Source organism: Cynara cardunculus (assembly GCF_001531365.2).
Source record: "Cynara cardunculus var. scolymus isolate 2C chromosome LG 10, CcrdV1, whole genome shotgun sequence".
Classification (NCBI taxonomy): domain Eukaryota; kingdom Viridiplantae; phylum Streptophyta; class Magnoliopsida; order Asterales; family Asteraceae; genus Cynara; species Cynara cardunculus.
In genome coordinates, this window is record NC_037537.1 from 12,069,518 (window position 1) to 12,084,430 (window position 14,913).

The following is a 14,913-nucleotide window of genomic DNA, read 5'->3' on the forward strand; positions in this document are numbered from 1 at the left end:
TGTTGGTCCCACAGAAACCAACGTGGATTAAGGAGAGCGCAGATTTAGATGGAGGTGTCTTATTAACCACTAATTCCCTCCCTCCATTTTCAGCCACAAAATCTCTCACCACACAATCAAATAAAAACTCTTCTTCCTTCTCTCACCTCACAACAATCCATACTCCATAATCCTGCAATTTCCCACCCACAAACCCACAGCCGCCTCTCTCTCTCTCTCTCTCTCTCTCTCTCTCTCTGTGCTGCTTTGATTCAAAGAAAACCCTTTTGATTTACCATCAGCTTTAGATCTTGTTTCTTTGATCTGGGTTTTTGTCCGACTCTTCATTTTATCCACTTTTGATTCGATTCTCTTATCTTCAGGTGAGTTATGTTAATTTTGCAAGTTTACTGTTTATGTTCTTCTTTATCTTTATCTTTTAGCTCGGATTTCAAAACCCCTTTTGGTTTATTGTGTGAAATTTCTTGTTTTGATCTGATTTTTATTTTTCACTTTATCCACTTTTTGATTCGATTCTCTTGAGTTGAGTTTCTGCAAGTTCAGTGTGCTTATGTTCTTTCTTATCTCTATCTCCTATTTAGTTTCCRAAAAAYCCTTTTGAYTTATTGATTTCAATTACTTTGTTTTGATCTGGATTACTCCTACTTCTTTTTGTTCAATTCTCTTCAGGTGGGCCATGTTTTAGTGATTCTCTTCATCCTTATTTGATTGATAGCTGCTCTGTTTGCCCCTTTTGGATTTTGAAACATTTTGGTTGCTTTGATGCTAATATTCCTGTTTCATTTGGCTTTTTGGAGCTTATAAGCCAGTGATTATGATTTGACTGTAGTATTTGTAATCTAAATCAAATGGGTTCTTTTAGATCTGTTCATCAAGGTCTTTCCATCTGTTCAATCAAGCTCTTTCCAGTTGGTTTTTATGTTCTGATATCCAAAATTAGTTGAAGCCCAATTTTTTTCAATGGTTTGATTTTTAGGTATAGTTGAGTCTTGACTTCAAATTTGACAAGGACTTTCTTTTTGTTTCAAAATTGAAAAGATCATTTTACAATATGAAGGGTGTTCATAATGAAATTAAAAGACTACAAATATGAATGCAGAATTTCCAATTTGCATATTACTTGGTTTGATTCTCTAAAATCAATTACAAATTTGGTTTTCTGATGAACCATCTTCCAATATTCATCCCCTCTGCTAACCATTGTTTTCCCAAATCATTAAACAAAAGTTTGTATGAATCCATAATCTTTTGAGTTATTTCATGTTAAGAATTGTATCTTCAATTTGCTTGTTCAGGTGGGAGTGAATGTATTTTTCTTTGAGCTGCTGAGTGTTTTTGATCTCTGATCTTGATGGGTTCTTTTTTGGTGTTTGATTTGTGATGATAGATATTATGGAGTGGTATTTCGGTAACGAGGTTGAAGATCTTGTTGTTCCAAAGGATTATGAACAACCAGAGATGATATCATCACCAGAAAGCTGGTCACAATGGGGAATCAATGCTTTTGGGGGTTCCGATTTTCCAAAAAAGAACTACAATTCGAATGCAAATGCAAACATGACCCGCGAAGAACTCACCTTCAATGGAGGCAAAAACTTCTACACTTCAATTGACATGGATGATTCCAACAATGGAAGACAGAAATCCAACAATTCAAGCATGAACCAAGGACTATACAACAATGGTGGTTCCCTTCTGTGGAATGATCAAGCAGATTTTCAACAATTTACAGAGGAAGAAGCCAGAATCAATCACATGGATGACCTTTTCTTGTACATGCTCAACCTTTGGGATTAAGATTCTTGATTTAATGTATATCACATGTCATCATCATCTACTATTATTGTTTTTAAAAGAAGTTGTGTTTGGGAATGACACAATGGATCAAGTGCTCCATTTTTGTTCTGAAGGGTTCACTCTTTTGGATGGTAAGAAACTAATCGGATTTTGGTGAGGTCTGGTTTTGGCTCTTCTTTGTGGTCCATTTTCACACATGAAATCTTATTTTCATTTATGACTATGGTGTCATTGAGGGCAAGCCTTTGTGGGCTTGAGTTAATATTCCCACATCAGTTAGATACGAACCATCAAAAACATGTATATATGTAGGAACATCCCCCCCCCCCTTCTTCTCTCTGTAAGGGCTCTTTTAGAGGGTAATCTGAAGGGGTTCTACATTCTCACATATTTCTCAAAGGGGCTTCACATAGAAAGACTACCCTCCTAACATAGTGTGAATCATAACTTAGAGGGATGCTGATAAATGAGGTTTCATTCTTTGACTTTCTTCAAGAAATATGCATTTTGTCTTCTTATATTTGCATTCTCATGGTCTACTTTCTCTCTTGCAGCAGTTCGTTACTTGAAGAAGATCCAACTAAAGATTCAACGGAGTCCCATGACAACACAATGCTTGACAACAATGTTAACATCTTCAAGGGAGAGATGGTAAGCTCACAGAATGTTGGAAGCCATGGACAAAACACCGGAAGCTCAAAATATCTCAAAACACATGCGTTCTCCCCATCAAACGATTGGAGTAATGAAGTTTCAACTCCTTATGAAATGCCAGAGGTGAGATGAACATTTTGATTTTCAGTGATTGGGTGCAAATTTTGTCATGAATTTAAATGCCCAAAAAAAAAGAAGTTTCAAACTTTATGCAAAATCTATCTTTGTGAAATGTTCAGCATCTTTTCTGAATGCAATGGCTGATGTTTGTTTCTAATCTTTCTTAGCAATATACAAATGACGAGAACTCAATGGAAGAATCTGTGCTGAAAGATCTTGAAAGGGTGACTGCACTGGTAAGACATATTGAGGGTAGAATTGGAATTTCGAATTTGCGCAAACTTGTGAAGATCGATAATAACCATTTGTTATCGTTGTGTTGAATTTATCAGTTCACAGACAAAACTCGAATTTGCTTTAGAGATGCTTTCTACCGCCTTGCAGAAAGCTCCAAACAATCAGTAAACTCATGCCAAGATGGAGAACCTATGATGACTTCTAATGATGATACATTGAGGTGTGTATAACCTTCTGTTCATCCATACTCTTTTCACATAGTAAATTTACATTTCTATCCTCCAAGTTTAGCACTTTGTAATCTTGCCACCGTAGTTAGTAATGGGTGCTTACAAATTTTGCAGTTTTTGGGTGGTTTTGACAAGAAATTAAGCTGTTTTCCATTAAGCACGAAAACAAGAACTGGACCCTCTTCTTATGTCTTTGTTACAAAAAAAATAGCACAAGTTGGTGTCTTAGTGATGTCATTTTTTGAACGGTTTTACTTGGTTTGGGCTTAGAATCTCACCTTTTTTCTTGTTTTGGTTTTTGAACGAATAAACTGTTCATTTTGGTAGTGGGAGTATCTCATCTAGAGTCTGATTTCTCAAAGGCGTTGTATTAGAAGAAAGTGCAGAGTTGCTAAAAAACCCTCCGTCCCATGAAAATTGCACTTTTTGACCAATCACATAAAAAACCCCAAACCAAACAAACCCAGTAAATCTCATTCGAAAGTAGAGTCTTTTGGGGTGGGGACATTGGGACGTACGTAGACCTGACCTATACCCCCCAAGAGGAAAGTGTTTGTTTCCATGAAGACCCCCACCCCCCTACAATTCTCTTTGCCCAACCACACTAGCTACAGGGCCCCCCACATCTAGTCTGCTATCTTAATCCTTTGTCTCAAATATTTTGACATTTTCTCAAGATAAAATCGGTAGTATCAACATCTTAACTATACTGACCGACAAATAAGTAAACTCTGTCAAAGACCTTCCAGCCTAGTGGTAAAGGCTTGGGCATGGCATAGTCATTAACCCAAGTTCGAGCCCTGGAAGGGGAGTGTTGGCGACATTTAAGTGAGGCCATGTTTAGCCTCCAAATTTGCCGGGGATTAGTCGGGCTTTGGCCCGGACACCCTTACAAAAATAAAAATAAAAAAATAAGTAAACTCTACCATAGAAATTTACCAAAAAAATGATATGTTCATTGGATGGAGGGAGCATATATCTTCGATAACCTCCAAAATTACATGGTATATGATGCATCTTAAATTTGTGTGGCTAACGGCCACATATGTTTGTTCTAAACTTGTTTGGTTCATGCGGAAGGACGTTTTGCATAAATATCATGGATTAATCCTAATATTGCATCTTATTTTATGGCACTCAGGTCTGGAGAAACCGAAGTTTCAGAATCAAAAACAAACGTAATTGACAGAGCAGTTGCCAGTCTCATGTTCAATAAGTTCGATTATGAGGACAACGACCATCAAACGGACTATGAAGACGATGCAGAAGTCCCCATTGGTGGCATGCATGAATTGGCACAATCAACTGCTCACTAGTTACTAACCTCTAGAGATGCACCCGTTGAAAACAACCAACGAAAAGGTTGTTCCTCCTTGTGATTTGGAGGTCACTTGTTTTTGCATCGAGCCCATATGTAAAAGCGTTTGGTCCAACCCCACTTTTCGGTGCATCATGGTCCATCCCAAGTGGTGCATGGTGTTATGTGTATATGTTGAAGTTAGCTTACCTAACTATATGGAGGATGTAGCCCAGAATATCTGGGCTGCATCCTCCAATTTTGAATGGCTTTTTTCTGGACCATTTTTGTTGTGTAGACAAGTTTTTATGCAATATGTCTAGTTCTTTCGGAAATCATGACTGATGTCTTGCTTTAGTTGCAACAGTGACTTTGTTATGAAAGATTAGATCAACGAAATGGGCATGTATGATATGGTTTGGATGTTTTGGCATGAGTGGTATACAAGGTTTTAGAAGATATGTCAAGTGTATGCGACTTTTGTTATATGTTTGTTGACGTATTTTACCTATGATTTCGTTGAGATCACACCTCTCGTGTGTTTATAACAAGCAAAGTTTGAGGGAAAAGTGAAATGAAGATTATATACGTAATTGATGTAAGATATAATGCAAAAAAAAACAATTATAATGCATGCTTACACTTTCAGAGGTGGAATTTTTTGTATCTTTTTATCACTAGACATGTTTTTTTAAGATTTGATGATCGACAAACATGAATTTGACGTAGTGCTTATTTTAATAATTTTGTTGTGTTTGTTTTAAGAAGTTACTAATCATCACGTCAAAAAGAAGAGTGCTTTTGAAGTATCAAGGATTGTTTTGTCAAATAGATATGTAAAGATCGAATTTCAACGTGCTGCTAAAGTTCTCTTCTTAAGAGTGGAGTGGGAAATGTGTCAAGGTTTTATTTTTAAAAACTTAGATATTGGAACTCAAAACCTTTTTATCCCTATTATTTGTTAGATGCATACATATCATGTATCAAAATCAAGACATCATTTTTACATTTTCAATATATAATTTGACCTGATTTTGATGTAAGTAATAACACACTTAACGAAAAGGGGGAGGGGCAAAAGAAATTCTTTTGTTACCCCTTTTTTTATTCCCCCTATATTCTCTTGATAACATGTTGACATATCATTTTTCTTCTCTCATGCTATCATTTTTTTCTCCCATACTACCATTTAATTTATATGTGCATATGTCGAAATTTAATTGGAGAAATCGGAAAAGTAACTCAACTTATATTTGTTGGAAGTAACTTAAGTATGTTTTCAAGTGTTTATATCTTCTCGTTCTCCTCTCTGTGTTACTTTCTTACAAGGTCGGTTTACAATCCAACTGGTATGGGCGTAAACACAATCTTATAAAAGTAGATTATGGTTGTCACTTTATAGTTGCAATATGAGGTAACATTTTGTTTTAGTTTTGTTCATAAGAGGGACGAAAAATGAATATAGACAAGCTAATTACTATATAGTGTTAAAAGTTGTGTTGCGACTTAGGAATGAATTTAACAATTGCGACATTATTGAATGATGTAAGAAGTATTTGGACTTGTTATAAAAGTTAGGAGTTTTTTTTGTATAGTTGCTTAAACTAATGCCATATTCGTCTTCCTAAATCCTAATCTAACATTTGCATGATAGACAAAAATGGTAAGAATAAATGATTCTTAGCAAGCCTGAAAACAAATTCATTTGAAGATGTATATATGAACTCATGCTTACTTACCAACTACTTATATATGAAGATACATATGTAAATCTACATTTCTCTTTTACCAATTATTTCACATATGAATCATTTATTTATTTATTAATTATTAAGCTTCTTACCTATTTTGTCTTTTTTTACTTGAATTTTCCCCTTACATCATAAATTAATCATCTTTGACTAGTTTATTTTTACCAAGACCATGACCAACACCTATTTTTACATCAAAGTTCAACACCACTTTTACACTATTTTGGTGTTAGATGAATAGTATGTCTTAAGCTTCTTTTAATTACATTATGGTCCTTCACTTTTTTTTATTTATGTGATATTAGTTTATTTAGTTGTAAGTAATAACATATATTTGTTGATATAGTATTATAAATTATATTTTTATATTAATTTATCATATATAATTAATTTTATTTTTTGTCTCAAACTTATTTACAAAGTTAAGTATTTTAAAAATAGAGTGAAGTACACATTGTGTCCTTTGTCTATGATTGTTTTTTGGTTTTCATCCCTATAATTCGTAAAGTATATTTTTGATCTTTTTTTTGTGTTTCACAATCTAAACTAGTCTTTTCCATTAACGTTGCTAGAAAAAGTTCTATTACATGCATTATGTCCCTTCACATGAGAGGCAAATAAGTCATTTTACACATTTCAATTTAAAATATATATATTTTATACACTATAGATATGTATATTGGATATAATATAAATTGAAAACATATATTTCTTCTCCTCAAAACCGTGACACACTAGAAGTGCAGAAAACCCCCTCCCTTGAATGCTCAATTGTCGTTGAACCCCCGCCTCAAATCCCTGTTGAATCTTCGGTGGATGAAACCTCCTCCTTGTCCGCAGTGACCCAAACCCTCCTCCGGCAACCCTCTAACTCTGGATCAGGAAAAAAAAACTCAACTAGAATTTCATCCCTACCCAGACGAACCAGGTTCTACATCTCTGCTTCTTTCTCTTCACTTAGAGCATCTCCAACCGTCCGGTAAATGTCCGAATTTGCCCATCACCACCTTCCAACCGACCGACAATTTAGGTTTTGTTTTGTCGGCCAACATATATAGACAACATATATGTCGGGTATCTTTGCATAGCCAAAAGGTGGGGACCACCCCCATTTTCAATTAAATAATATAAATTAACACACACACACGCACACACACATATATATATATATAATAGATTATTAATAACACGAATATTTTTTAATTATGTCATCTTAGTGTTGGAGTCCTCCCATCTTTTTGCAAATCTTGCAGCATGTAACGTTCCTCCTATTAATTATGTCATCAAAGAAAAATCATATAATATGAGTTATTACATAGTTGATGTCATATATTCAAAATGAGTCACTTTTGTTCAATCTATTCACAATGACCTTAAAAACAATATTTTGCAAAGAAACTAGAAGCATGTAGAAAAGACGTAGATCATACATTTGACGTATTACAATCAAGGTTTGCAAGTAGCAGGACCTGCACGGTTATGTAGGAAGGAAATATTGCATGATATTAATGACTTTGTGCATTATTATGCATAATATGATCATAAAATATGAACATGATATTAATGCACCAATTGAATAACGAAGTGAAGTGCAAGACGTGGGAGTTGAGATAATTAACGATAACAATGGTGGACTTGAACAGTTTCTTGCTCGACACAAAAAGATCAAGGATAAAGACGTTCACCTTAAACTTCGTAATGCATTAATTGATCATTTGTGGAACGAGTATACTAACTCGGAGAATTAGTAGTATTTATATGTTTTTTTAATTTGTGCTATTTGAATTAATTTAATTTTCTAATGTAAAAATTTACAAATTAAAGTTTTATCGTTTTTATTTTAACAGGTCTTTATTATATAAATTAATTACTAATTATTTATTATTATAATATCTATTACAAATTATAATTATTTTTATTAAAAATAGTAAATAAAATATGTTATTTTAATGTGGGTCCACAAATTTGGTATTTTTTAGAGGATGATTGAAGTTGAGTTTTTTAGTGTTGATGGGTCCACCATATTTGGTGTTTTTGGTGTTTTTTGATGATATAGTTGGAGATGCTCTTACATCACTCCATTTCTCCAACCAACTTAGAGTAAGGTTTTCCTCAACCATGCCTCGTTGATTTCTCCTGTAAGCCTCGCCCCCTCGATGCAGATATGGTATTCGAAGCCATATGAAAACCCTAATCGAGGTTCATCAACTGAGGTATCCTTAGAAACAAATTGAGATTTCTAGTTTTTTGTATGAATCACAATATAGATCCAAATTCACTACGATGGAGATGGAGATGGAGATGAAGATAATTCGATGAAGATAATCCATTATTTCTTTTAGTTAAAATGTTTTCTTGAGTTTTATGTGAATCAAGATGCAAAACCAGATTCAGGAGGGTATGATGAAGAGAAAATGGAGATGAAGATGATCCATTGCTTCTTTCAGTTTATGTTTTGTTTTTTTGTTTTTTTTTTAGTTTGGTGAACTTTTTAGGGTTTTCTATGTAATTTGTTCTTTTGTATGAATTCAAACTTGATTAAATTCTTAATATTTTTATGATTCTGATTTTAATTTTGGGTTTGAATCTAATTTAGGTTTTTGGAATTGAATCTGAATTTATGTTTTGTGTTTAAATCTTGGTGGGTGGTAATGGTGGAAGTGGTGATGGTTAAGGGTTGAATGTTCTTATGGAAGAAGAAGGGTAAAAAGATGAAAATGTCCTTCATGGCAGGGGCACATGACTGACATAACGGAGCCAATTCTAATGGTTTCAGGAGGAGGGACTAATTTGGACTCTGAAACACGAAAATGGACCAAAAGTATACCCTACGAATTGTAGGGACAAACAAAAGGCAGGTATAGATGAGGGACCAAAAATGTAATTCACTTAAAATATTTAAAATAAAACATTTCACTATCATGCATATTACAATATGAGAAAATAAAAAGATCCATAATCAGAAAAATAAATAACACATAGTAGTAATAAAAAATACGAGTCATATTTGTAAACAACTAATAAATATAAAAGTATTCTTGAAATCTATAGAAGTTAGGAATGAGAAATATACTTGAAATATTCCATTTGTGTTAAAGATGGTGTAATGAATTAAAGATGAATCAAATTTTACACCATTTTGATACAAGAAGTGATGCAAATGATTAGAGATGATATAATAAATAGAGTGACACAAATTGTTGTCACCTTTTTATGATGCAACAATTATGCTATTGAAAGTGGACCAGAAACCGAAGAACTTTAGACCACATTACCAGCTTTTGTTAATTCAGTTCTAAACAGATCAAACCCATCATTATTCTTTGAATTCACAGTTTCTATGCTTTATACTTTAAGTTCTGAAGTCTAATCCATGTGGTACGATACTTGTTTCTTATCACTAATGATTTTTTAAGATGATAGCTTGTCGTTGTGTACATTACAAATGGTTGTGAGTAAATAAAATTGTTTAAAGATAATTAAAATATAAAGATGTACACAACTAGACTTGTGGGGGGAAAAGTTCACTTAGAAAGGGGATGAAGTATATACTAAAATGGTTTAAGGAATGAAAATTAAGGAAGTCTTTGTGTTGTCTTAAACAAGTTACTGGATATCGATTTGTCAAACTCATTACTGAAATTTTTATGTACAAACAAAGTAAAGTTGAAAACTTTCTAGCAAAAAAGGTATGATGTTATCCTCTGGAGCTCCTACTGTATTGGTCCACACAATTATCATGGAAGAGATAAATATTGTGTTCGAGAGACTTGTGAGTGATACATTGTATAAATATTGTGTTCGAGAGACTTGTGAGTGATACATTGTTGACTACTCTTGTTGACCAAACATATTATGTGTTAGGTCACCTATTGATTTGGTGATGACCGACAAATTTGTCTCACTATCCTATCAACACTTATTAGTTATTAGTTTCTTGGTACATACTTAAAGACCATGGAAAAATCGAAGACTAGCCAATATAAAGACATAAGGTCACCGATGAGATACTGTGGATCAACTGTCTAAATTACACACCAAGACTCAAAAGTAGTTGATTTGAAGATTGAAGATGTTTTGAAGCTACTAGCCGATTGAAGTAAGATCTTCATACACCGAGATTTGTAAGTAGTTGTTTGAAGCTTTTAATCCATCCAAAGAAGATCTCCCTACAAAATGACCATATCTCTGCAAAACTTGTACCTGATAAAGATTTTACTTATTAGTAGGTTTGCCTCTATACGAACAATGTTGTGTGCATGCAGAGTATGATGAAAATGATATATCAACTATGGTCAAGTGAACTCATGCCTCCTTATCCTAAGGTGAGAAGTGTCCTCATGCATTTAGTGCATGAGGGTAGTATAAAAGGAAGAGTGCATCTCCCATGCAAAGAACGCTTCCATGAAAGAATTTCTAAGTACGTTCTTAAGGCAATCAACTCTCTTCTACTACTCTCCTGTTCTCCCGTGTGAAGAAAAATTTAGTGTTCTTCATTTCCTTGCAAATACTCTATGTGTTGTTCTTGTAAGTTCTTCTTTGTGTAAGATTGTTTAGGTTAGGTAATCCTATTCTTCCGCAAAAATTTGTATTGTATCTCTTTGTGTTAATTCTTGATACACATCAATAGGAATTAAAAAGTTGAAAAAAATATGTGTAATTATATTCAACCCCCGTTTTTACAATTACTTTTTGTTTATTGCATCCATTCGGGACCAACATTATGTCTTTTTCATTTAAGTTCTCGTGTTAAAGCTTCTCCTAAAACTAAACTTTATGAAGATGGACTTCTCGATGCCTACCTTATTGAACCATTATACTCAAGTTGATTTACCATGTATATAGTAGAAAAAGTTCTCTTGTGGCAACTGTTTGACCGCATGTATTCTCTCATCTACTTAATAAAGTTCACAAGTGCTCAAAGACTTCTATCTAACCTCAAGTTAATTATAATTGTTTGTGTGCAACATTTTACTCTTTCGGATTCAAGCTAGTATCCAACTCCCATTTCATGGCAAAGTTATATGAACCAATTAATAAAGAAAACAATCTATTGGATCGTTCAATAAACGATCCAATAGATTGATCAATTTAAAAGGGTCCAAATTTGGATTAATCCATATGATATGTTTAAGTTACATACATTTAAATATTTATAGTTTAATTAATTACATCACTTGTAATTTTGGAATCAAATTTTGTTCATTATATAATTAAAAGACAAATAAAATATGCTTAAAAAAATGGTTTGAATTCACAGTCTTTTTAAAACAATCAGTTTCATAATTCTTGATAAGTGAGAGACCCATACAAAACATAATTGTGGCTCAATAACTTAAAATTCCGTCTTCGACCTATATTCATATCACTCACTCTTTAGACACAACTTCTCCACGTACTTGACCTTCACCCTAGCGATCGAGCGATGCCAACCTGATGACCTCCAACCCTCGACCTTCGCTTTTATGTGCAACCATTATTTTCTCTAGGCTCTAGATATATTGTTGTTTTTTTATTCTTCGAGTTTGTAGTTATTTCTTTTTTGCATTATTTAATATTCATTAATTTATTGTTCCTTCTTAGATGTTAATCATTAGGGTTAGGATGTTTTAATAGATGCCTAATTTTATTTATTTTGGTAATTGCTAATTTCGATTAATTATTAATTGTTAGTCTTATAGATTGTCAGTTGATGCTTAAATGTTATTTTTTTTTTGCTAATTTCTAATAATTAGAGTTGAGGTTTGTCAATTGAGATGAATGATCGTATGAGAAGAATAAGAGTTAAGCTAAGAAGCGTAAGAAGGAATTTGGACCCTTGATAATCTTTAATCTCAAATCCACCTATGAATAACCCTTGATACAGTGATTGATCTGGTGCATTTCATCTCGATGTATCTCATTCTAATGTACATCTAAAGATGGAAATCCCTTCTTACGCTTTTTACCTTAATTCTACTTGTCACTATAACCCAACCCACTCAATTGATGCATAAATGTTAATGGTTTATGATTTTTGTCATGGAGAAAGAAACACTTGTCCATTACCAATGAAAATGTGATCAATTGCTCTAGAAACATGAAAACTTGTGAAAAACAATTATGAAATGTAATTTCTATATTTTTCCCCAACTTCTATTATATTTTATATGTTACTTAAAACATGATCAAATCATCAAAATTTATGGATGCACTATTGCTTTGTCTTCACTCGTTCATGTTCTCAAGGCCACCGAAAGTTTGTTTATCCCAAGATTATCTCCATCCTGATCTAATCCAACCGGATTATGAATGAGATAAACTAGGTGTATTAGAAAAAAAAATATTACCTCAATCTAGTTGTCTGAATCAATATTGCCAATTTGTAACTGTTACTTTTAGTGCCACGTGTCGTCATCTAATCAGTGAGTTTTAGATTTTATTAGGATAAAACTTATCTGATTAAAAAGTGACTTTAACAAAAAAAAATTAAAAGGTATACTAAAATTTATATTTTTAAGTTCCCATAAAAAGATAGATATTGATATATTTTCTACTCACTCATCTTTCTTTTTATTTCAATACATTTATTCTTTTGAAAATTTTAAGATTTTCAGTCATTTTTTTCCAAATTTTATTAGACTTCCAAATACGCAATATGAAATAATTTTTTTTTAATCTGATTTTTATACTTAAATTAAAAAAGTAATTACATATGATAAGACGTTAATTATATAAATTTTTTTAAATAATATTTTAAATTGAGTTGAACGAACGATAAAAAAACAAGGTTAGATCGAGTTGAAATTGAAGATTATGTAAAGGCGGATAAGAAAGAGAGTAATTTTTTAATAAAGATTGAATTGTGTGTAGGTCTGACAATGTGTAAGATATTGATAACGTAAATGCATTTAAAACAACTGGTAACGAAATAGATAATTATCCGTTTGAAAAACCTCTTATCATATTTATACTATACTCCTTAAAATAACGAATAACAAAACAGGTAATTATAAATGTTAAAAAAATCATTTTAAATTACAATAATATTATTAAACCTAATTATTTAACGTCTAATCTGTTTTAATAAAAATAAATAATGTTATTCTAAATATTATTCTAATATAATATTTCAAAACAATAGTATAAAATTTGAAAGAATTAGGGGGTGTTTGGTTCACATAATGGAATTTGATGGAATTGGAATCTATCAAAGAAATTTTTGATGGAATTGGAATGGAATTAACCACACGTTTAGTTGGTAGGAATTGGAATGAAATCTCTCAATAGAATTGGAATAATCGTCCTTGTTTGGACTATCTCACTCATCGGCCCGCCTACACCCTACCAACCACCATATCACCGTTGTCATCGTCACAACTATTATCCCGCCCCACCTCTACCCACACCCTGTCCCACCACTCCCGCCCCACTCCTGCTCCATAAGTGGGGGTTGTTAGGGGCAAGCAGAGTGGGGCGAGGCGGTGGGGTGGGGCCAAAGTGAGGCAGTGGGTGGCAAGGCGGTAGCTATGATGAGTACAGTGGTAGGATGGTGGCTAGTGGTGTGTTGGAGTAGGGTAAGGTGGGGCAGAGATGAAGCGGGACGGTGGGGTGGGTAGGTGGCGGGGTGGTAGCTGTGACAATGATAGTGGTGGGATAGTGGTCGGGTGGTTGGGGCCTGGGAGTGAGTGGATATGACAACAATAATAGTGGCATTGTGTTCATTGGTAGGTTGGGGTAGGGTGGCGACGGAGGGGCGGGATGGTGTGGATGGGTGACAGTTATGACGACAGTAGTGGGATGGTGGTTGGGTGGTTGGGAGTGGGTGGGTATGACGACGATAGGTAGTGGCATGGTGGTTAGTATTGTGTTGGAATAGGGCGGGGTGGGAGTGAGTGGCAGTTGTGATAGCGACAATAATGATGTGGTGGTGGGGGTAGGTTAGGGGTGTGACAGTAACGGTAGTAGCATGGTTGTAGTAGGGATGTATAGTGAATGACCGGGGGATAGGTTGGTGTGATGACAAAAGTAGTGACATGGTGGTTAGTGGTGGATGGGTAGGTAAGGTAGGTGGGTGGAGGTGGGTGGCGGCGATAGTAGTTGTGTGGTGATGGGTTAGGGGTGAGGCATGACGAACAATAGTAGCATGGTCGTGGTGGGTGGTGATACAATTCAATTCCTTCCATTATGCCAAAGAATGATGAACTCATTAATTCATGGAATTCAATGGAATCTAAGGAATTCCATCCATTTTAAGAAAATGAACCAAATAAAGGAATTGGATTGGTTAAATGAATTTGTCATTCCAATTCCATCAAATTCCTTTGAATTATGTGATGAATGGAGGACCGACCAACCCGAGTTTTCACGAGCATTGGCGGGCGAACCAAACGACCTCTTAGGGTGTTGTTCGGTTCACAGAATTTAAAGAAATTGGAATGATCAATTTCTTTAACAATATTACAATCTTTTGTTTGGTTTACATATTAAAATAAATGGGATCATTTGATTTCTACAAAGAAAATTGATCATTTTTTAATACAAGTTAAGGATTTGAATTCCTTCCTTGCATATTCTTTGCTCCACCATGACCATACTAATTTTGTAACGTGTAACACTCGTAAATCTTTCCCTTTTCCCTAAGCCTTTCGCATCAAGGGTTCTCGTCCTGTTGGTGAGGTACGCGTTTTCATCCACGTATTTAGAGCTTTAGTCATCCCAATTCTTTTCAACCTTCTCTATTTTGTACTTTCTGCATATATAAATATAAGTTTCCTTTTTTTTTKATAAACTCCAAGATAGGCTTTCCTTGGAATTGAGTAGAAAAAAAAAGAAAGTGTGGGGGGGG

General features: G+C 34.0%; 1 protein-coding gene across 4 annotated transcripts; it reads left to right on the plus strand.

Moving 5' to 3' along the window:
• The first annotated feature begins 216 nt into the window (after positions 1–216).
• Positions 217–4,892, plus strand: LOC112519636 (protein LNK3-like). 4 transcript variants are annotated; one of them, XM_025127848.1, is made up of 6 exons: positions 217–876; positions 1,388–1,772; positions 2,352–2,574; positions 2,739–2,807; positions 2,904–3,028; positions 4,180–4,892. In XM_025127848.1, exons 1-6 carry the CDS (start codon positions 849–851, stop codon positions 4,352–4,354), a joined length of 1,005 nt encoding a protein of 334 aa, XP_024983616.1. In that variant the 5' UTR covers positions 217–848; the 3' UTR covers positions 4,355–4,892. The 4 variants fall into 4 exon arrangements, with proteins under 4 accessions (XP_024983616.1, XP_024983618.1, XP_024983617.1 ...); XM_025127850.1 differs by having other exon boundaries at positions 217–1,295; positions 4,180–4,794; XM_025127849.1 differs by having other exon boundaries at positions 2,355–2,574; positions 4,180–4,794.
• Positions 4,893–14,913: the final 10,021 nt, after the last annotated feature.